Here is a 23,195-nt window from a genome sequence, read left to right on the forward strand (position 1 = left end):
AGGAGTTTAATTCTATCCTCTGCACTGTTTTCATCTAACACCCCCCCCCCGTCCCCGGAAATGCTATTAACCTCAGCAACAGAAAACTAATTAGAGGTTACTGTTATCCACTTCCCTCAAGATGGATCCTTCCAACTCTGTTCTGACAAAGTCAGCTCTGATTAAACTACAGTAGTAAACTGGTTATAGAACATGAACATGGGGAGGGGAGGGGGTAATCCTCACAAGACAGGGGAACGGGACTGGGATTAGAAAATATGATATCCGAATTGAACAACTCTTCTGACATTGTAAGCTAAGTCAGTATTGATGTTTTATGATTACAGTAATTTTGAGGATACTCGTGTTTCTCCAAGAGCAGGAGACATGAGTGTATCTATAGAAATAACTGTCTTTCACTGTTACAAAATGGATTTGACATATGCCTGTGCATTTGAGCTGGTTGAGTCAGCAGTAGAGCTGGTCTTCAACACAGAGGCCAAGCTTAAAGCATTAAAAACAGCTAGCAAAAGCTATATTCTAAAGTGAAAACCTTTTCCTTTAACCACTTTGGCATATGTAACAGCAGAGGGAAAAAGAAAACATATGCAGGTTCCTTCTTCCAACTGCATGTCCATTTTCTCTTTATGTATCTTAACATTGAACTCTTATTATGGATAGATATTTTAAGTGAGCTTTTCTTGCATTCTTTCAAACTCTATCCAAAATATTTGAATGTTGTTGTTCTTCTTATATTATCCTTGCTTCACCCTAAGCCCCCTGCTGGGTTACAATTTAAAATACAGCATTAAAAACACTTTCAAACAAATTACAATCACAAAAATAGGTAGGTCTTAAAAATATGTATCTCAAATGTCACGTTTCAGGGTAAACAGAGAATGCATTCTTTTTGTACATATATTCTGTCCAAGCAAGTAAACATTAGTTATTAATATAAAAATTATCAGCAAAATAGTTAATTCTGCTTTTAGTAATTTAATCATTGGTCTCCATAGGCATCCTTATGTAAGAATATGTCCACAACGTGTAGATATTAGTGATAAAGATAACTTTATTTGAGTTTTTAAAGTAACATATTTGAAACAGTCTACTTTAATGAAAAGCAACACAAGGTTATCCCTCTTGTAATTTGTAATTTACTACAAATATTAACTGACCTTAGTAGTCAGCCAAACATCTGATTTCTAGGACCCCACACACTTAATGGGATCTTGTTCTTGGCCATGAAGATAACCTTCTCTCCTGTGCCAATGTTGGATCTTGGACAAGGGGTGGAAGATTGTTTCTCAGTTACACTGCACTGCCAAGGTAGTTGGAACACTGGAGGATCACATTGCCAGAAAAAAACTCAGCTTTAAGCCAGAAAGGAGGACAGGTACTTTCTTCCATAGGCACTCTGCAAAGTGCCTATGCAAACTTGGTAGCCCAGCTTAATTGCAGGGATGGTATTTTTCCTCTTTGCACCTTTGCAGAGGAAGGTAGGAACTTGCTTACTTGTCCTCTCCCAGGGTGCTCTTGCCCTGGCAAAGATGAGCCCATGGGAGTCTGGAGGAAGCAGGTGAGACAGTGGTATGGAGCAGGGAACTGACATCTGGCTTATTACCACACAAAGGTCAAAAGGCAGGATTGCAACAAGCAGACCCATGCAGAGCTTGTCTGAGGCCCAGGGCCAGAGTCTTGTCCCCAGTTGCTGGACTTTAGTTCAGTGACCGTGCCCAGATCTCATACTGCTATACTCACTCAGCCAGCTGCTTTCCCTCCAAGTTAGTGTTCGAGTTATTTCTGGTAATTTGTGTGTTCTGACACCTGACAACTGGACTCCAATGTCAATTGACAAAAGTGGGAAACCGCCTTAATATAAAGACTTGCAATCAACAACTGGCTCTTCTGTAGATTCCAGTGCCTGTTCATCTCTAGATCCTGCCTCCGCCCAGCACTATCTAATGACTGCTTTTAAGGCTCCATGGAGACCTAGGGAGAAAAGACTCAGAGGGAGAGGATGTGGATTTTACTTCTCAACTGGGTTGCTTAGCAGCAGCACATGCTCGAAATTCATATCTTCTTATTCTTTGCTTTAGCGGGAGATAAATGATGCCACTACACTGGTGCTGTTCATAGATGCAATGTCATGCCTTTCATCTAGTGTTAGATTCTAAAGAACTAGCAGCACACCTCAATGTTCGTTTTGTGGATTATAACCTTGAATCTATTAAAGTATTTTATGTTTTGAAATATTTTGAAAAATATTTAAGAAACTTCAAGTTGGCTGTAGTATTTATATGATAAAGAAGCATGTTTCATCATCTCCTCGTCCATCTCCTTTTCTATTCAGTCTCACAGACCTCCTACTACCAATCTCAAAGCTGACATGACTTCCTTGTTTAGCAAGACTGCCAGAGGCTCTTTTATGTGAAGCCAAGAAGTGAATACTTAGGTATTCTTTTTCAACTAGTTAACAAATATTTGATCAGCAGGCCCACTTTGAGTGTCCATATCTTTTATAATTAGTTTTCATTTTGTAGTCAAATCTCATCTAACCCTGATCTCCTGGGTTCTGAAAATTCAAAGGAGAAAGAAAGTCACCACCACCATCCTTACACTACTGCTGTCATAACATAATTAAATACAAGAAAGTCAAAATGCATAATTCAGCTTTTGTTTTCATTTAATTCATATCCCCCAAAATGTTCAGTAAGCAAAAATTTCACATTCTGTAAATTTTAATTTAAGCATCACTTGCTTAATTTGATGGTTGAGGGAATAATTAATTAGAACTTCAATTTTATGCACACTTATTTTGGATTAAATGTATCGAACTGAATGGGACTAACTTTTGATGAGGATACATAGAATTGGGATGCAAGAAATCCCACTAAATAGAAGTAGCTAGATAATTTTAATATGAAGTCAGAACAGAGGCAGTATAAGAGCACATTTCAAAGTGGGTAGGGTGTTTGTTAGCCATCATAAAATTTGATCATTTACTGGCAATGAAATTGAATTTTGGATTAAGCCTAGAATGACTTTTTTACACCCATGCACCCACCCACACCATGTTTCATTGAATTTAGGCCAAGGGATCATGTAGTCCAGTATCATTTATGCGTTTAACAATGGCTAGCCCACTGCCCTCAAAAGTACACAAGTCCTCTCACATGGTATAGCAATGGATTTCCCAGTGTTGCTTGTTTTGGGTGATTGTAGTGACCACTTTGGCATATGTGATATATAAATTAATAAAATAAAGAACAACAATCAAGGCGCCTTTGGTTAAAATGGCTTAAGATTTCATGGTCACCATGTTTGCAATGGGTCATTCTCAATTTGTTGTTGTTAATTACATTTATATACTGCCCTTCATCCAAAGATCACAAGGCCATTTACAGTATAAAGTTGTTGGATGCCTGAGTCCTATCAGCCCCCACCAGGATGGCCAGCAGTCTAGAAGCATCTGGAAAAACTGATTTCCATCCCAAGGTGGATTCCATTCCATGCAAGGTGTATTTCTGACTTTCTATCTCTTTTGGCCTGGATGGTGGTAATCCGTTAGTGAAGGAATTTAATGTAATTCTTTCATCAAAGAAACATAGACCTGATAGGATTTATATTCTCTGGGACTCCCAGTGGGTTGGGGGCCTATTCATATGATTGGATCTTGGCGATCTGGATGGATTACTGAGAGCCTTTGGGATGGGTGAGTTTTCTATTATGGAGACTGGCAATTCTGTCAAAATCCTCCTGGTTGACTTCTATAATGTGGAAATGAGTCAGTTAGCTAATACAGTTGCTTTTAATGGTAATCTGCTTGTTGACTTCATGGTTTTCTATTGAAAAATAGGGACAATGGCTAGAGTGATCATGAAGCATCTCAGTCTGTGGATGCCCAGGAAGTGCCTGTTATGTTATGAATTTCTTCAGCCTGAGGAAGTGGAGAAGGTCCTTGGCAGTCAGAAGCCAATGCTCTGTACTTTTGCCATCTTGGCTGATTAAAGATTCTGGAGGAGGAATGTCCAAATGATGGATGTTATACAGATTTTCTTATGGGCCCAGGAGGCAAGGAGGCCATATATGTTAAAGGAACTCTCACCAAACTCCTCCATTCTTTATTTTTTAAAAAATAAATTAAAAATTTCTTTATTCATTCTGAATAATATTTTTGGTTGAGATGCTGAAGTGGCAGCACATCTATAATTGGGTATTATCATATGCTAGTAGTGACCTCAGTTTATTGAGTAGTGTTTCTTATGTAGCTACAATGGCACCATGCAAGAGAAAGATATCAAATGAATCTCAAGATTTACAGAAGCACATATATTTTAAGGAAAAACTTATTAAAGGGGGAAACACCCCCACCTGCCTGTTACACTTCACAGTGGTGTGGTATCCCCTCTATCCACATTGAGGTTCTTCAGAATGCTAGGCCACTCTTTATGCAGAGTAGACCTGGAGAGCTCTTTGTTCTCAGAATTCATATGGGCAGCTCTACCCAACTGAGCTTTGATTCCAGCCCCCCTTCTCCTAGTTTGGCTTCTGTACAGAATTAACACAGGCTGTGGTATTGCTTCTTTCATCATCTTCGTATCCTTCCCTTTGGCTTCCCAGAGAATGAGGTTGCCAATCTTTTACTTAGTCTTTCAGCATTGGGTTGCCTGCTGCATCCTTGCCTGTATTTGGACAAAACACAGCAGGGCTTTTGCATGTCAAGACCCCACAACCACCCCCTCAGGGAGGAATAAAAACACTAGGACATGTGATAGAAGGTTAATGTTATTGGGCAAATTTAGGCCACAACTTTATTGGTTACAGAATGTGAGTGGTATTGGCTTAGGCATTGAGTAGACCAGGCTATATCTGACTCGTGTCCGCTGTGCAGGAAGTCTGGTAGGGTAAACCACTGGTAGGAGGAGCCCCGTCGATGCAAACCAACTTGAGCTCCCCCCTGGGTTCCCGGAAGGGTCGTGGCATGGCCCTAGCCCTGCCCCGGGCTTCGGACAAGATCCACCCTCCCGGATTCCTTTAATGGAATACACCTAAGCATGGAGGGGCAGGTGATGGCCAGGCCTCCCCTCCCCCATCAGAAGGTCACCCAATGCCTAACCGCCACAAGAGCCCTAAAGGCTCGCCGCCACATACCCTCACAACTGCAACCAATATTTCATGCTTTCAGTTATGTCGGCCAACCAGATGTCATTTCCCCAAAATGAAAGGTGGATGCCATCGTCTCGAAACAATGCTATCTTGCTGTAAAGTCTAGCAGGATGCGGAATCACAGTATTGCTTCTTTCATCATCTTTGTATCCTTCCCTTTGGCTTCCTAGAGAATGAGGTTGCCAGGGCCATCTTAAGCACCTTTGGCGCCCTGGCGCCGTGGTGCGACGGATCCCCCGCCGCCCCGTTTTCCAGCGCGACGGGCAGGTGGACGGCCGGGCTCAGCGCGGGCGCCGAGTGTGCTGCTGCGCGACGGACGGGTGGGCGGGCTTGCTGCGCGGCGGAGCGGCCGGCGGGCAGGCAGGCAGGCGCGGCTGCGAGGCGCCCCCCCCTGGCAGGCGGGCGCCGTGGCGCCCTGCGCCACCCAGCCTGGCCATAAAGCCGGCCCTGGAGGTTGCCAATCTTTTACTTAGCCTGTCAGCATTGGGTTGTCTGCTGCATCCTTGCCTGTATGTGGACAGAACACAGCAGGGCTTTTCCTGCAGCTGTATATTCAGCTGTCCTCTTCTTTTCTCCCCACTTCAAGCCCCTACCTCTGTCTCAGTGTTTTTGATTCATCTCTGCACACTGCGAGAGAAGGTGTGCCCTCTATCCTGACCTTGACTGCTGGGGAAGATTTCTGCAGATATTCACAACAGTGTGTGTCAGTGACAGGTTCCACTTCACACTGCCCAATGAGGACCAAGCAGTGGACATGGAATGCTGGCTGTTGGGTTGAGGGCATGCCAAGACCTAGAGAAGGAATGAAGTGGTTGGACTCTGAACAGAAAATACTCCTGCATGGGCAACATTTTGTTACAGGTCCCATTTGTGTACTGTATTAGTGAAACAATTTTTGTCCAGTTTCCAGATTCCAGCCCAGTTTTGGGGCTGAGGCTGTCTAGATCATCTTGTTTGATGACCTATGCTTGCCTGTGTGTATCTATTAGTTCTGCTGAGCCTGTCAGCAGCTTTCACTGCCATCAGACATGTGTACTGCATTGTGCTGGTTAATAGCAGTCCATGTGGTGGATGGGAGCCATGGAACTGCTGTCTTAAAACCAGCATCATGGCAGTTCATCTGTACTGGGGTGGGGCAGCCCTTACCTTGCCACTGCCCTGTCTCTCACCAGCTCATCCAGGTAAGTTTCAGCAACACCTGTGTCAGGATGATGTCTCCACTGCACACCAGGGGCTGCTAGTGGCGCTAGTTTTAGTCCTGCCTAGAAAATCAACTAGGGCTGAGCCTAATATTGAAGAGAACTCTTAAGTTATTGTTAGGAGCACCTTCAGCACTTGATTGTTTGGCTTATTCCTGTCTCTCTTGTTGGTAGTGCCATACAGACAGAAGTATGCTCACATTCTGATTTTGTCCACACACTATTTTTAGAAACTTCTAACATATGGCCGCTTTTCTCTAGTATCCAGTCATATTACTAAATATCAGTGTGGTATTTTGAATATGGTTCCTTCTATATGTTGGTTACCACCACACATATGGAAATAAGAAATAAATAGGATCAGTTCCCCTAAAGCAAATGTTTCATGTGAGAATTGCTTTGGGGTCATCATAAAAACATAAGTAAAGTATAATGTTTTACTTTATTCCACTTTGTCTTTGCACTGGATCCTCCTTAATTTTTAAAACAAGTGAGAAGGTTGGATATTTGAATTTGAGGTTTGGATATTTTTTTTAGGCCGAGAGCATAAGCTATACATTCATTTGCTTTGCTTTACCTTATATGAAGGTTTACTTCCTTTCATGCTCATCTCCATAAAAAATCCCCCTAAATTCTATTTCCTATATCATCTAACTTGGAAAAAATAAGTTCAGTGTGCCATAGATTATTCAGAAAAGAAGCTTTTAAAAATGTTTTTCAGCTCTTTCACCAGTAGGGATTTAAAACCTGTTTCAGTGCAAGAGTGTAAACATATTAAAATATTTTGATATAACATTAGAATTAGACCATTTTGAACAGTTTAAAAATGCCTAGTGATGTCCTTTTTGCAGGCAATACTATTGTAGCAAGGCACTAATCAGCTAAGTACCATAATCCTCCTTATAGGGTAAATTCTTACTTGACCTCCAGCTATATACAGCACATAGTAACAGCATTAAACAGTAACCCTTCTCTCCTGCTCTCCACAGCTTCTCTACTGGGTCAGCATTTAGGCCCAAATAATTTTTAGTTTTATTTTATATAGTTTACCTTTCCTCTCCCAGATGCATTATATTTTGTAATTGGAGGTGAGGAAAGGTTTATGAAGAAATTGTTTGGAAATCTGGGCTCCTAAATTGAAGTGACATTTCACATGGTTTCCTCAAAGCTACAAGGATTAAATGAAGCAGTAGGCTGCACAGAAATTGATGCATTCTCGGGAACTTGATGCTCCTGACTTTCCAGATGTGCAGTGGCTGATCAGAAGGTAAAGAATGAAATAATACATGGACTTTTAAATTTTTACATTATTGGTTTTATGGGGAGTATTAAGAAGCTTTTAAAAAGTAATTTGAGCTTTAAATTATTTATGACAAACAACTAGGTTTATTTTTTAAAAGGGTATAGTATATTTGATTTTTAATATCCAGGCTTTTAAGCAGAATACTGTATCACTATCCATAGATTTATAAACTTTAGAATGTGATTGTGGTTCTTAAAAGTGTAAATTTGAGGCACTTAGCTAGTATTAATTGCAGTGCAGTTTGATATCTTGATATCTTAATTTTTTATTTGCTTGATTAACGAGACAAAAATAGTAATTCTGCATATCATCCAGTTATTTTATCTGGATCATCCCATTTTCTGTCTGTGTGTTGCATTTTAACTACTTTGCTATTTAATACTTTAGGAAAGCATTTTGTATTATAGTTGGTGTTTAGTAACTTAACTAATGACATTAATCTATCCAGAGGGATAACAGAAAAAGAAGTCAAGTCTAGTGGGGCCCTAAAAAACACAAGCCCAGTTATCAGTTGTAAAAACATCTGAAGCCAAAGTCAAATAAAACATGTTATTTCCACTAGCTGTTACAATTTCATAGTTAGTGGTTTTAATATTATAATTTACTTTGGGCTAAATATTTACTATGTCATTTTGATGCATGTTAAGATTAAGGTTCAATCAGTTTAAAACACTAAATTGCAGAACTTTTAATGCTTAGTTTTAAAACACTGAACCAAACAAAGGATCCAGTTCTACTCATGAGGAGGTGGGTTTCTGAACCGCTAAAGAATTTCATTTCAGAGTAATAAAGAAATGTGCCTATATTTAGGCATGGATGTGAAAAATGTTCATCTTGTCCTATTCTCCTCACCAAATGGGGCTTTGAACTTGTGTTTCCTCAATTAGCAGATTCTTTAGCCACATGTTAAACTTCTTTTGAAACTAAGGGGCATTTCAAAAGCAAGTTGCAAAATGGCATGGGACTTCCTTGTTGCTTAATTTGGGGAAGTCAATTAATGTGTTTGGCATGCACAAAGAAGCTCTTTAGATCCTGGCCAATGAGTAAATGTCTTTAGAAGAGTCCCAGTGAATGCTGTAGTTCTATATAATACATTTTAAAAGAAATAACTTTGGTAAGCTAAATAATCATTTTATTTATTATTGAAAGATTGTATGTAAAGAACCTACGGCAGTAAACACCTCCCCAGATATCCTTCCCTCCAAAGCTATGATGAAAACTTAGCAAATATAGGGAGGGGGGGAAGGGGAACTAGAAGAGACACCAACAAATGTGGGTGAGGAAATCAGGATTCAAAGAGTTCTTAGAACTCAGACCAGATACCATTGCATTTAGTGCTAGCATCACATCTACGAAATATTATTTGTTTTTTGGTTTCCAGGTCCAGAAGTTCATCCACCCAGGTTTTGAAGTGCAATGGGGTCAATGCCTTCAGGTATTGGAGAGTGAGATGCTTATGAGATGATAAGCTATCAATGGAGCTAGCAAGATCCAAAGCAATCTTTTTTTTATTGCAGAAAACTTCCACATTTTTCTTGCACATCTTAAGTACTTCCTGAAGCTTTCACCAATGCATGGATTTATTTACACTGTTACACTGTTTATTTGATTTTTTTGTTGAAATGCGATAAGTTTCACAATGTAATATTGTCTCTTTTGGGGAGGGGGAAACAAGCAGTTGAAAACTCAGTTGAGTTTTCCCACCTCAGTAATACAACAGCTGTAACATGATTTATTTAGTTACCGTAGGTGGTTTGCATAAGCAATTTGTATAATTTGTTTCAGTATATCTGAAGAAGTGCGCATGCGCACGAAAGCTCATACCAATGACAAACTTAGTTGGTTTCTAAGGTGCTACTGGAAGGAATTTTTTTATTTTGTTTCAACTATACCAGACCAACGCGGCTACCTACCTGTAACTGTATCATTTTTGTTACTGTCCTAATTTGTGCTTTGGGAATTCTTACATGAAATTGCTTACAAAGGGATCTTGAAATACTGTAGATTAATGAGGTGAGAATACAGTGAATGGAAACAGTCCTGTGGATTTCAGTGGAATTTTAGTGAGATTTCCAAGGCAATAGATAGGTTTTCTGGACTGAAGACTTCTGTCCCAGTCTGGCTAAGGAGACACATCATCTAAGCAGGCTTCTACATGCATATCGTTTGGTGGAAAATATATTAGTAATTGTAATATTGTACTTATGTTGATGATTCTTGAGTACTGCTTGCATGTACTGTATGCCTTGTAATAGTGGGTACATTGTGACAAATACATTCGTTGTACTTTGCATGCCATATATTGTGTTTTGGTATGGTGGCCTGAACCCCTGTTTTTTCTTTTATTATTAATTACAAGCAGAGATTCAAATGGCATGCTAAGGCAAACTTTGGTTCATCTTAGCATGACACAGCAGTAAGGGAGAAACAAAGTAGCTGCAAACTCTTTTCTGGGAGCACACACATTCTCACGCCTGTGGCTTGCTGTTGTTATTTCTAAAGCAAAGTCACCTGGCTGAAATTTAGAACGGAGAAACTAGAAGGAAGGAGTGCATGATTAGGTGGTGGAATGTTGTTACATATGTTAGGATGTAATTCATAGTTTGCCCTGGACTGCATTCTGGCTCTCAGCTTGCTATGCTCTAATCACGATACTTCCATAACCTGGGATATATTCAGAATTTTACACAAGATACACAGTTCTTCAATATTTAGCTTCATCACTCGTGAATGATGATATGATTTATGAAAGTAAACAACCTAATGAAAAAAAAATTAAATTATAACTTTCAGAAGAAGTATTATTTTTATTATTATATATTAAATTTCTATACCATCCTTCATACAAAGATCACAGGATAGTTTATAAGGCAGGAAAGAAAAAAATGTATATATTTTATTTCTTTAATTAAATACTTATAAACCACAACTTCATATAAAATATAAGGTTGTATACAGGATAAAAACACAATATTACAATAAAACAATAAAAATGTGAAACGAACCAGTAAGAGCTGATGATCTAGCTTTTCTGAGAATTGTTTGTGCTTTGATTTTGATTTTTCCTTCTTTTCTGAACTTAGCTCATTTTATTTTTTAAAAAGTATTTAGCTACGGTGGGACATATTGTAAGGCAGATAAGTAATGGCTGAAAATAATAAAGTATATAGTAGGTAGTTGTCCTACTATATACTAAGAAATTATGTGAACATTTGTATTGTCAGAAGATGCATATTGTTTGTTGTTAATTTTATTTTACTTAAGTGGCTATTTGATATAAACAATACAAATAAGAATCCTGCCATGAATTATTGAATAAGTTCTGTAAGGATAATTCTTTCATAATTTCTTTTTGTATTTTTCCCTTTTAATTAATTATGGCTTGGAGCCTAATGTTAATTAAGTTACAGTGCAATAGTGTACATAGTGAAACATGAAACTTATTCCAGAGGGCTGGTGTGGAGACGAGGGAATTGCCAAAATTGGGCAGTGGACTTCTCAATTTGGGACACTCCCCCCCCCATGCTACTGATATACCATGTACTTTAGGATGGTCATCAACCCTCTGGAAAGGTTTCTGCCAGGGCTGCAGGAAGGAGGAAGGTGTGGAAACTTACTTAAGTTAACCACTTAGGAACCAAGTCCATCTGTTTATCTGTGAGTAATGCAGACATCATGATGTGAATAATGAAACAGATACAAATACATTTTAAAACATGTTGCTAGGTTATTTTTTGAATTTTCCATTGCATATTGTATTTTGTATTTTTTTGTCCTGCTTCAGACCTCCTTTTGGATGTGTGAAGCAATTATATGAATATAATAGAATAAAATAAACTTAAACTAACAAATGTGGTATGAAAAAATAGGAGAATTACAACTTAATTGATTAAACTAATGTATTTTTGTTTTATTAACTCCTTTTATTATTTAATATTCATAGAACATTTTTGAATGTTCAGATATTTCAGATACATTATCTTCTTGTAACCATTAAAACAATGCTGCAAGTATATTTATCAGCATACAGTGCTACCTCGGTTTACAAACACAATTGGTTCTGGAAGTCTGTACTTAACCTGAAGTGAACTTTCCCATTGGAAGTAATGGAAAGTGGATTAATCTGTTCCAGACGGGTCCGCGGAGTACTCAACCTGAAGCGTACTTAACCCAAGGTATGAGTGTAATTGGTTCCGGAAGTCCGTACTTAACCTGAAGCATACTTAACCTGAAGCGAACTTTCCCATTGAAAGTAATGGAAAGTGGATTAATCCGTTCCAGACAGGTTCGAAGAGTACTTAAACTGAAAATACTCAAACCGAGGCGTACTTAAACCGAGGTATGGGTGTATTGCAGATGGTGGGCATGGGAGGCTGAGCTTGATACTGGATTTACTAAGGCCACCTAAGTGAGTTTCCTGGAAGAGATGAAATTTGAACTGGGGATTTCTTTATTCATAATGCATTCTCTTAGCCACCATACTATATATATCAGCTCTGGAAAACAAATTCAACTTAAAACAATGTGCTTCCATTTGAGTGAGTGATTATCAGGTTATTAGAAAGTCAGTACAGTTATTATAGTTCAGTCAACTAGAATAATTAGTTTGGAATTAGTTTGTAACAAATAAATTTTAAGCATTGAAAATATTGATAATGTTTACTTCTTGTTTTTCTTGATTACTTAGAAAAAGAAGCCCATCAATATCCAGAGATCAGAACAGGAGATTCAATCAACAGGAGGAGAGAGACGACTATTCACAGTATGCAACATCAGACAGTGCAATGCCAAGATCACCATCAGATTATACGGACAGGCGATCACAACATGGATCTCAGTTATATGAAGAAGCTGAACTTGATGACTACAGGGATTCGAACAGGAGAAGTCGCAGGCGTTCGAGGGAATATCCTTTAGAGGAAGATGATGTGCAGAATAGAGAGGAATATGAGAGGCAACGACGGGAAGAGGAGTACCAAGCACGATACCGAAGTGATCCTAATTTGGCTCGTTATCCCGTCAAACCACAACCATATGAGGAACAAATGCGTATTCATGCTGAAGTCTCCCGCGCACGTCATGAACGAAGGCACAGTGATGTGTCTTTGGCAAATACTGAATTGGAAGATTCCCGGTTATCTATGATGAGAATGGAACGGCCATCACGGCAAAGGTCTGCATCTGAACACAGAGCTGCCATGGACCAATGTTCATATTCAATGGAAAGAACTCAGGGACCAAGTCCCAATCGGCAAAGAAACACAAATCACAGCCCTCCAACACCTAGGAGGAGTCCCATTCCTTTTGATAGGCCAGATATGAGGGGAACTGATTCATTAAGAAAACAGCATCATTTGGATCCTAGCTCAGCTGTACGGAAAACAAAACGTGAAAAAATGGAAACCATGTTAAGAAATGATTCACTAAGTTCAGATCAATCTGAATCAGTTAGGCCTCCACCACCAAAGCCTCATAAAACAAAAAAGGGGGGTAAAATGCGCCAGGTTTCACTGAGCAGCTCCGAGGAAGAGTTGGCCTCTACTCCAGAGTATACCAGCTGTGACGATGTAGAGATTGAAAGTGAAAGTGTTAGTGAGAAAGGTAAGATTTTTGCTTTTACTGCATAGATGAATTTTGTGTACATTCTAATTCTGTAAAAGAGAAGCATCACTGCTGCAGACCTCAGGTGTTTGGTGAGGAGTATTTTGCTTTGTTTTTACACTTATGGGTCACATACAGTCCCTTTGATCAGCATGGGTAGATGAAGCTACAAATTAGTCAAAAGTCTAAGAACTGAAGTATGTGTTACATATACATGTTTCTAACTATATGCTTATAAAAAAATATAACCATAGTGGTGGGAGTGATACAATTGGATCAAAAAATGGTACTAAGAGATTTTCTGTTTAAAATCCCTCCCCTGTTCCTTTTCAAACTATTTTACTGTTTGAAATTTCTTCCCCCATCACACACACATATACACACCACAAGAAGGTGTTATTAGCTCTTCTGAGGAGGAAAACAAATACAAATATAGTTCTCTCCAGTAGGGTTAATACTAGTTTCAGGGAAGGTTATTTCAATCTGCAAAATGGGATTAAAAAACCCCCTCTGCCCTAACATCAATCTCCTGTTCCAATTTAGCCCACTCCCTGTGGCTGCTTTTAAGTGAAAATGAAAAAATCCGGAGACCCAACCACATATCTCCCACATCAAAGTGTAGTGTGATCTTCCATGATGATTAAAACAAGAACACAATTATAACACGGTAGAAGAACACTTAATAGAAACATTTGCTCTGTTCTTGTTCATTGATAAAGTGCAGGTTGTGTTGGTTAAGTACATGAAAGGAGGAATATTACTGGGTCATAGTTTCAGTTCGTATGCGTCTGCACATGAGCGCGCACACACATACATGCACATATGACCATTTAGCAAAAATGTCTATATTATAACCAGGCAGTGGACCTTATAGCACATCCTTTGGACTGTCAGTATTATAATTGTATTTTATGTTTAAACTGGATTCTAAGCATTGTGTTCTTGGAAATGGTAATGAAAACTTGGTTCGTTTTTAGTGATAAATAATTACCAGTTTACACAGATGGAAAACAAACAGTGATTAACACTGACTAAATGAATAAACAACTGTTAACTAAACAATTGTGCTTAGCACTGCAATCTTTTTTCTTACAGTCATTATTCTTCTACCTTGCTCTCTAGATCAAAAACATACACAGAGTATAAAAGATTTTTTTAAAGGTCTGAAGTCAGTCTTAAACGAATTATGGTTGTCCTCTTTATTATATAGAAGCGGTTCATTTTTTATTCTGTAATATAGTGCTGTAGACTTCATTTGTTCTTCAATGTGGCCCAAACTGCCATCTTTCAAATGGTTTGCCCCTAGAATATACATGCACAGTCTCTTGTGGACAGACTGGTCACATTCATCTGAGCCAATGCTGTGGTTTTTCTCTCTCCAAACAAACCACTACTCGAAGCCAATATTTTTTTAATTGGCTTCCCAACTGTGATTTGTTTTGGAGAAACAAACCACAAGTGCTGGTTCAGATGTAATGCTAAACCAGCTGCTCTGTGGTTTGCTTCCCTGCATGAGTAAGGGAAAAGTGAAGCAGGAACACTCTGAGCATAGCTGCCAAGTTATCCCTTTTTTACAGGGATTTTCCCTTATGCTGAATAGGCTTCCTCGCGAGAAAAGCGAAAACTTGGCAGCTATGACTCTGAGCTGTGCAAAAAGCAGCTCATGCACAGTATGGCTAAACAAACCATACTTTGTGAATTAGTGTTGCACCTGAACATGGTCATTCACAGGTATGTTTGTATCCTCATAGACTTCGGCGAGTGTTCTCTCTCTCTTTTACATTCACTCTTTCTGCTATCAGCATTGCTTGGTTCATGCATTAGCTGTGGTTTGAGGGCTAGGATTCCTGAAGGAGAATGTGTGGAAGAAACTGAATGTATACACTGCATGCTTTTCACCCCGTTTCTGAAATTATGGCAGATTGCTATAAGGCATGGTACCAACTTATATTTTTCCATCTCCAAAGACCCTCAACTCTTGCATATGTGTTTTGTCTCTTCTGATAACCACCATTGCCTTTCAGTGAGATATATTGTGAGGCTATATTGTTTGAGTGTTTTATAATGGACCATCTCTGAGCAAAATCTATGGAATCTGAATATATCTTCTTCTGCTAAGCTCAAGGAATAGTTACCCACATGGCAGTGAGAGGGGATGAATCCACACATCAGAAAAATAAATTCAGAAGGCTTAAGTGTTTAAGAATGCAGTAGTTAATCTAGTGTGTAAAATTGGTGTTGTAGCTAGAGCTGTATTTTCACCTGCATGCATTTATACAGTGGTATATCTGTGTATTAACAACTGTTGCCACACAGCAGTTCTGTAGTGCTTCATTTACAAGCTATTGTTTAACCACACTAATAAGACCATATGTTTTTTAAAGCTAAAAATAGTTTACTTACAAACTCTCCAAAGGTCAGATGCATGTGCTTTTCCTTACAGCATTCAGAAAAGGTTGCACAGGCAGTAAAACTTGGTTTAGTCACAGTGGTGAAAGTTCCTAAATTCTTCTTCTTCTTCTTCTTCTTCTTCTTCTTCTTCTTCTTCTTCTTCTTCTTCTTCTTCTTCGGCAATCACTCATAGCCGAGTTGTCTTCCATAAACACGGTTTTAACAATGAGTCCGTAAGTGACTGTGGAGGCCAATTCTGGATCCACACATCCTTTCACAGTGGGGACATTGGTTTTTGGGTGGGAGTTGATCACGGTGTGTATTTGCCAAGCATGCCTTCCTCTTAGCACATTTCTCCCTTGCGTCAAAGCCCATGACACGCTCGCAGGCCAGTGTTTCCCAGTTGTCAGTGTTTATACTACATTTTTAATTTTTTGCCTTGAGACAGTCTTTAAACCTCTTTTGTTGACCACCAGCATTACAATTTCCATTTTTAAGTTCGGAATAGAGTAGTTGTTTTGGAAGACGATCATCAGGCATCCGTACATGACCAGTCCAACGAAGTTGATGTTGAATAATCATTGCTTCAACACTGGTGATCTTTGATTCTTCCAGTACACTGATATTAGTTCGTCTGTCTTCCCAAGTGATGTGTAAAATTGTAAAAGCCATGCTGCTTGGAGCTGCAGCAACCAGCTCAGATCTCCTCACCTGCTGAGCTTCTCTGGTAGACTGAGGGAAACAAAAGGCTTGATTATCTTCCAAGGCAAAGAGGAGTGAGCTAGCTAAGCCTGGAAGGACATTAGCATTAACCCCTTCGTGGATTAATTAGGTTTAAGCATGTTGGTTAAATGAGGCTGGTTATCCCACATAATGATCCTCAGAAATAACTGCAGATGGCTATTCTATTTTAGAGCATAAGATTAACTGATGGTCCTACAGAGAAATGTGGTTCCCATACTGTCACTTCCATGTTCATAAACTGGTGATTCTCTACATATTTTTCATCATAATTCTTGTTACAGGTAGGTAGCCGTGTTGGTCTGCTGTAGTCAAAACAAAATTAAAAAGTTCCTTCCAGTAGCACCTTAGAGACCAACTAAGTTTGTCATTGGTATGAGCTTTCCTGTGCATGCACACTTCTTCAGATACCATGTACACGAAAGCTCATACCAATGACAAACTTCTATATAGTATACTTACTATAGTATACTTACCTTAGCATTTGCTGTTACTGAAATTTATTAAATTAGATAAGGCAACTGGGCAATGTGGTTGATTTATAAGTCCATGTACCTCTGATTTTGTGGGCTCCGGAGCTTGTATTGTGAGCTGTTGAGATTTTTGCTAAGATTTCCTCAGTTCGTGCCTTGACTTTAATATATGTCAATATCATTTAGTTATTAAAGCTTATTAATGTAATGGAGAAGAATTTTGCTTCCCATTTCTGATACTAGCTGACAGTCTTCTCTTAGATGGTGAACTTGTTTACTCTTATTTGTGTCACCTATTTAGAATAACTAACATGTTCATTTGAAACTTGGTATTTAATTTTACATTTTAACATAATAAAATAATTATTATGTCATAATAACAATAACAATAACAATAACAACAACAGAATAGGATTTTATTATTCCTTTAGGCCTGTTGACAAAAGTCATTATACAGTCGTACCTTGGAAGTCGAACGTAATCCGTTCCAGAAATCCATTTGATTTCTAAAACGTTCAGAAACCGAACCATGGCTTCTGATTGGCTGCAGGAAGTTCCAATAGCCAATCGGAAGCCGCAGAAGCCCCGTCAGACATTTGGCTTCCAAAAATAGTTTGCAAACTGGAACAGTCACTTCTGGGTTTATGGCGCTTGTGAACCAAAATGTTTGAGTATTAAGCTGTTTGAAAACCAAGGTACGACTGTATTACAACAATTAAAGAAATTATAATGTAAACTTCCATACAGTTATCTTGTAAAATACCAGCTACATCAAAAGAGACATTTCCCTGACCGTGGAATTTTAAATATAACACATCCCATCATTTCTTTTAAACTATTGTGTCATGCAATGGTTAAGAATAAGGTAGTTTACTCATCCACTAAGAAAATAGAACACAAGACTAAGCTAAATATGTATGAAATACATTTGCTTATACATTTACAAAATTTAGAACCTGCTTTTCAGTGTAAAAAAAAGTGAGGAACAACAGAACATAAAAATATATTTTAAAACAATAAACAACAGTAAAAAACAATATTCATAATAAAATAATAAGCTAACAGGAGAGTTTAAAATATACTGCCACTAATACCTCTATCTAAAAAAAGTTTCAGTTTTGTGGTTAAATGGACCACAAGATGAATTTTAACAGGGAGAAATGTAAAGTACTACACTTGGGCAAACAAATATATGAAAGGCACAAATACAGGATGGGTGACACCTGGCTTGAGAGCAGTACATGTGAAAAGGATCTAGGAGTCTGGTAGACCACAAACTTGACATGTCAACAGTGTGATGCAGCAGTTAAAAAAGCTAATGCAATTCTGGGCTGCATCAATAGGAGTATAGCATCTAGATCAAGGGAAAGTTTTATTATGTTTTTACATTGCTGTATGCCACCCTGATATTTTGTGAGAGAAGGGTATATAAATACTTTTATAAATAAACTAGCTGGCCCTGCCACACATTGCTGTGGGTTATTTCTGTGATTTCCCCTACCCTGTGTCGATTCATGACGTATCCCTGTGATTCCCCCACTCCTCCCCTCACCCCCGGCTTATCCCTGTGATTTCCCTCCTCCCCTCCCCCTAACCCCCCCACTTACCCCTGTGATTTCCCTCCTCTCCTCTGCCCAACCCCCCCGGGTTATCCCTGTGACTCATTTTTCACACAATCATTTCCCCAATGCGCGTGTTCTGTAAAATTTTGTCCCAACCCTGACTCCCCTACCCACATGTGTTATGTGAAATAACATTTATTCTACCCAAAGGCACAGCCCTATAAAAGGCCCATATTCAGTTGATTCTATGCTGCAGCCTATTTGGGCCCCCATCCCCCACCCAGGCAGGCCCCTCAATCCACTCAGCCTAGTCTGCAAAGATGAGGTGAGATACTGTGCAGAGGGCAGGTTTTATCCCTTTGTCTCCCCCCCACCCTGTTCTGACCCATTACCTATCCCTGCCCCCTATTTGGCCCCCCATCCCCCCCCAGGCAGGCACCTACCTCCACTTGGCAATGTTGGGCCTTGTTGCTGCAAAAGGCCTGTTTTCAGTTGGTTGGGCCTTGTTGCTGCAAAAGGCCTGTTTTCAGTTGGTTGTTGTGGAATTTTGTGATGTCATCTGGTGGCGCGGCTTTCGAGGCAGCAGTGGGCAATCTGCCTTTCTATTGGATGCTGCTGGAGTCCTCAGAGCTTCTGCTCTGCTGGTGACGTCTAATTTGGGCGCCACTTTTTGGTGTTTAATCATTATTTTAGGTATGAAAGGTTTGCTTTTTTGATTTTTTTTTATGCCAGATCCCTCACTGATGGGCATGGAACATTGTGGCCAAATTTGTTACATTACAGTTCAGTGGTTATGGAGAAAGGCTGTGACCTCTGCGCATGCAATGCCTACATTTATATATCTACTAGTGTCTTCAGCCCGTTAAATAAACGGGCGCTAGAATGCATGCCGGCTCCTCGATGCGGTGCTCCGCGCAGCGCTGATCAGCGCCGACCCGGCAGGCCGCCAGATCAAGGAAGCGGCCTGCCGGGTCGGCACCCAGCAGCGCTGCACGAAGCACCGGGGGACTGGCGGCGGGGAAGGCATGCAGGCGCTTGCTCTATTGCCTGCCTGCATTCCCCACTGCCTGTCACACGAAGATCGGCGGGCGCCGCTTGCCAGGGTTTGTCAACCCCGGCAAACAGCGCCCGCCGATCTTCGGCTGTCCCCCGATGCGCTACGGCTCGGGGAAGCAGGCAGGGAGACGCAACAGCCCGCAGCTTCCCGGGCTGTTGCGTCTCCCTGCCTGCTTCCCCAAACTAAAGCGCGCGGGGGACAGAGCCGAATTGCGGCGCGGGGGGGGGGGCTTTTCGCCGTTTGCCTTCCCCGAGCTAAGGGGGAGGCAAACGGCAAAAAGCCCCTGCCACGCCGCAATTCGGCTCCGGGACTGGCTTGGCGGTGGCGGGAAGAAGGGGAGGAATTCCTCCCCTTCTTCCCACCACCGCCAAGCCAGTCCGCAGTGGGGGCTTTTCGCCGTTTGCCTTCCCCCCAGGGGGAGGCAAACGGCGAAAAACCCCGCCGCACCATACTTTGGCTCGGAGACTGGCTTGGCGGCGGCGGGAAGAAGGGGAGGAATTCCTCCCCTTCTTCCCGCCGCCGCCAAGCCAGTCCCCGAGCCGAAGTGCGGCGCGGGGGGGGCTTTTCGTCGTTTGCCTCCCCCTTCACTCCGGGAAGTCAAACAGCGAAAAGCCCCCGCCGCGCCGCACTTCGGCTTGGGGACTGGCTTGGCGGCGGCGGGAAAAAGAGGAGGAATTCCTCCTCCTCTTCCCGCCGCCGCCAAGCCAAAGCCGGCTTCCCTCGGCGCCCGCTGCCGCTTCGGCTTCCTTGGGGAAGGCAAGCAGGCGGGCTGTCTGCCTGCTTGTGTTCGCCGAGGAAGCGCCGTCCCATGCCGGAGGTGCGCGGCAAGGCTGCCGGGGGGAGCGCTTCTTTCCCCCGCGGCCTTGCCGCGCACCTCCAGCATGAGACTGGGCTTCGGAGCGGCGGTTGGCCGTTGTCCCTCCGTCCAATCCCTGTGTCTCTGGGGTACATGCGCAGTACCCCAGGGACACACGGGACAACTGGACGCAGGGACAAATTGGACATTATTATATAGGATAGATAAAATACATATTTAAATATGTATTTTGTGAAAAACTACCATGCTTGTGTGGATTAAAAAAAAAAATTGCAGAAGCAGGGCAGAATGCATTATAAATGAACACATGTGAAATTCACATGGACTGGAAATTGACAGGACCATTCATCCCTAGTTAATGTATGAATCAGGGCTTTTTTTGTTCCTTGCTGCAAAAACAGCTGTTTCATATTCATTCATTCTCAACAACAAATGGATTACAACACTGATCTCATATGTTTGTCTAAACCTGTATAGATTACTCTAGAGGATATAGTTTGTTATCATTTATATAATGTTATTAATTTCATTTCAATTGGAAACCTGACCTAACTAATGTGCATTAATGTCAGGATTTTATTTTAGGAAAATGTGCGGTGATAAAAGATGAAGTAAGTGAATATATGAGGGTGAAAATTTAGCTATTATTTCATTGCCATTCTCATTGCCACATATTTATAACACAAATATATTGTTAACAGACATTTAATTTAAAATATTTTGAGATTTACATTTGATGCCTTAGTGAACATTTAGATTATGATTCTCTGTGAGGGCTCTAGTTATATAATCTGTTTACTTGGAAATTGGAGAATATGTGGACATCAGTTATATAATATGAATTACAGTCATACGGCAGTTTTCATCACAATGCTCTATGGTCCTTTTTTATATTAAAAATTGTCAGTAACAAAAAAGGAAGCATCTTTGTACAACATCTCATTTAAACAAAATCTATTTGCCATTTTGGCAGCTGAGTGCAATACAGTGCTAGATATAATTCTAGGATTAAAAAAACCTTTAGTTTAAGACATACTTTACAAGCTTTAGAAATTCACACACATAACAAAAAGCAATATGTCAATTAAGGCAACTTAATTTCTGTGCCACGTAAATAGTAAACACATTATACAGTCTCACAGATTGTGCTTGCTTATAGCTTAAGTCTCCATTCATCCATATTTTCCAACTAAGGCCAGATTGTCGTTTTCTGCAGGTTGGGGGCAACTCTCAAGCTCCAGGCATTAAAGCAGCACCGGCTATCTAGGTGTGCCCTGTCCTCTTGCTTACAGTATATGCTTTCATTTGGATCAAAAAGAATAGTGATGAAAACTGTAGTATGACTGTAATTCATATTATATTACTGCTTCTGGAACAAAAATTAAAATTAAAACAATGACATTAGAAGCTGCCTTATCCTGGTCAGACCATTGATCCATTTAGCTCAATATTGGCTGAGCTGACTGGCAGTGGCTCTCCAGGGTTTCAGACAGGGGACATTTCCAGCCCTACCTAGAGATGCCAGAGATTGAGCAGGCACCTTCCACGTATAAAGCAGGTGCTCTACCTTTGAGCCCTAATGACAACAACAGAGTCTTCTGGCACCTTAAAGATGTACTCATCTATTGAGGCATCACCTTTTGTGGACTAAAGACCACTTCATCAGATTAATGAAGTGTTCTCTCAGCTGGCAGCTGTGTATACATAGTTACTGTGGATGGCAGATGTATATATTGATATACATGGGAATCATAAACATTGGAGCCAGAAGGACACAAAATACAAGAGGTGTAAATTCTGTTCTCTACCTTAGAACCAGGGTGAATGAATATGTGGCGAGGGAACAGGAGCAGTACTCTGCCTGCTGCCTGTTCCCCAGCTGTTCATTCAACCAAATCGTCTCTTAGCACTACGTCAGATAAAAGCCATTGTGTGTAAGTAACTGTCCCATCAGTGCAAGGATTTCTACCTCTGCAATGGAATTCACCACCAGCACACATGTCTTAAACCCTCTCCATATCTGCTCCGCAGGGTTGGGGGAACTCCTAGAACAGATTGTGGAGGCAGGGGGGGGGGAGGAGGAGAGGAGAATGAGAGAAAGTGCCATTGAGCAAGAGGAAGTCTTACCAAGGAGTGTGGTGGAGTCTCCTTCTTTGGAGGTCTTTAAGCAGAGGCTTGACAGGCATATGTCAGGAATGCTTTGATGATGTTTCCTGCTTGGCAGGGGGTTGGACTGGATGGCCCTTGTTGTCTCTTCCAACTCTATGATTCTATGATTCTATGAAGTCGTTGCACTGATGGGATGGTTACTTAGCACTATATTGGATACAATTAAAAACCCTGTATTTGTGGTATGATCACATTTCTCCATTATATGAATAGCCCATTCTTGCCTGGGGTTGAATGTGTGGAGATCAGAGGTGTGGCCTATGGACATAAGTCCTGCTCCAACTCTGCATGTTCAGTTTCTCCTGATTTTGAAATGGAGAACAGGGTTACAGTCTATTACTTTTCAACACGAAACTCAACTGTATATGTATAAGATAAGCAGTGGTCATTAACAACAGCAGTCATACTATTTATCTGTTTATTTAATTTATATCCTCCCTTCCTTACCGTGTCCAGGCTGAATAACAGTATAAAATCTGATAAGACTATATCTTCAAACAATAATTAAAATGACACTTTTAAAATCTACAGTGCCTGAATGTTCCTATCCCTTTCCAAAGGGCTGGACAAATAAAAAAAAAAAGCTATAAATTCCTCAACAGACCAAATTTGATCAGTGGACAGCCCCACTTACCTGTCAGTTACTTGACATCAGGACTTTAAAGGAGCAGTGTGGGGCTGTTTGAATCATATAATGTTATGGCTGTAAGGGACAAAAGGGTCAGAGCCCTTTG

The 23,195-nt window shown here is 40.5% G+C and overlaps 1 protein-coding gene across 50 annotated transcripts in view; it reads left to right on the forward strand.

Moving 5' to 3' along the window:
* Positions 1–23,195, forward strand: part of RIMS2 (regulating synaptic membrane exocytosis 2) — a 360,961-nt gene that overhangs the window by 131,857 nt on the left and 205,909 nt on the right. For all 50 annotated transcript variants that reach the window (XM_088675810.1, XM_088675811.1, XM_088675812.1 and 47 more), the window contains one exon: positions 12,338–13,251. In XM_088675810.1, the coding sequence (XP_088531936.1) occupies positions 12,338–13,251 (914 nt within the window). The remainder of the gene's footprint in view (positions 1–12,337; positions 13,252–23,195) is intronic.

The sequence above is a fragment of the Zootoca vivipara genome, chromosome 8 (assembly GCF_965207765.1).
Source record: "Zootoca vivipara chromosome 8, rZooViv2.hap1.1, whole genome shotgun sequence".
NCBI classification, from domain to species: domain Eukaryota; kingdom Metazoa; phylum Chordata; class Lepidosauria; order Squamata; family Lacertidae; genus Zootoca; species Zootoca vivipara.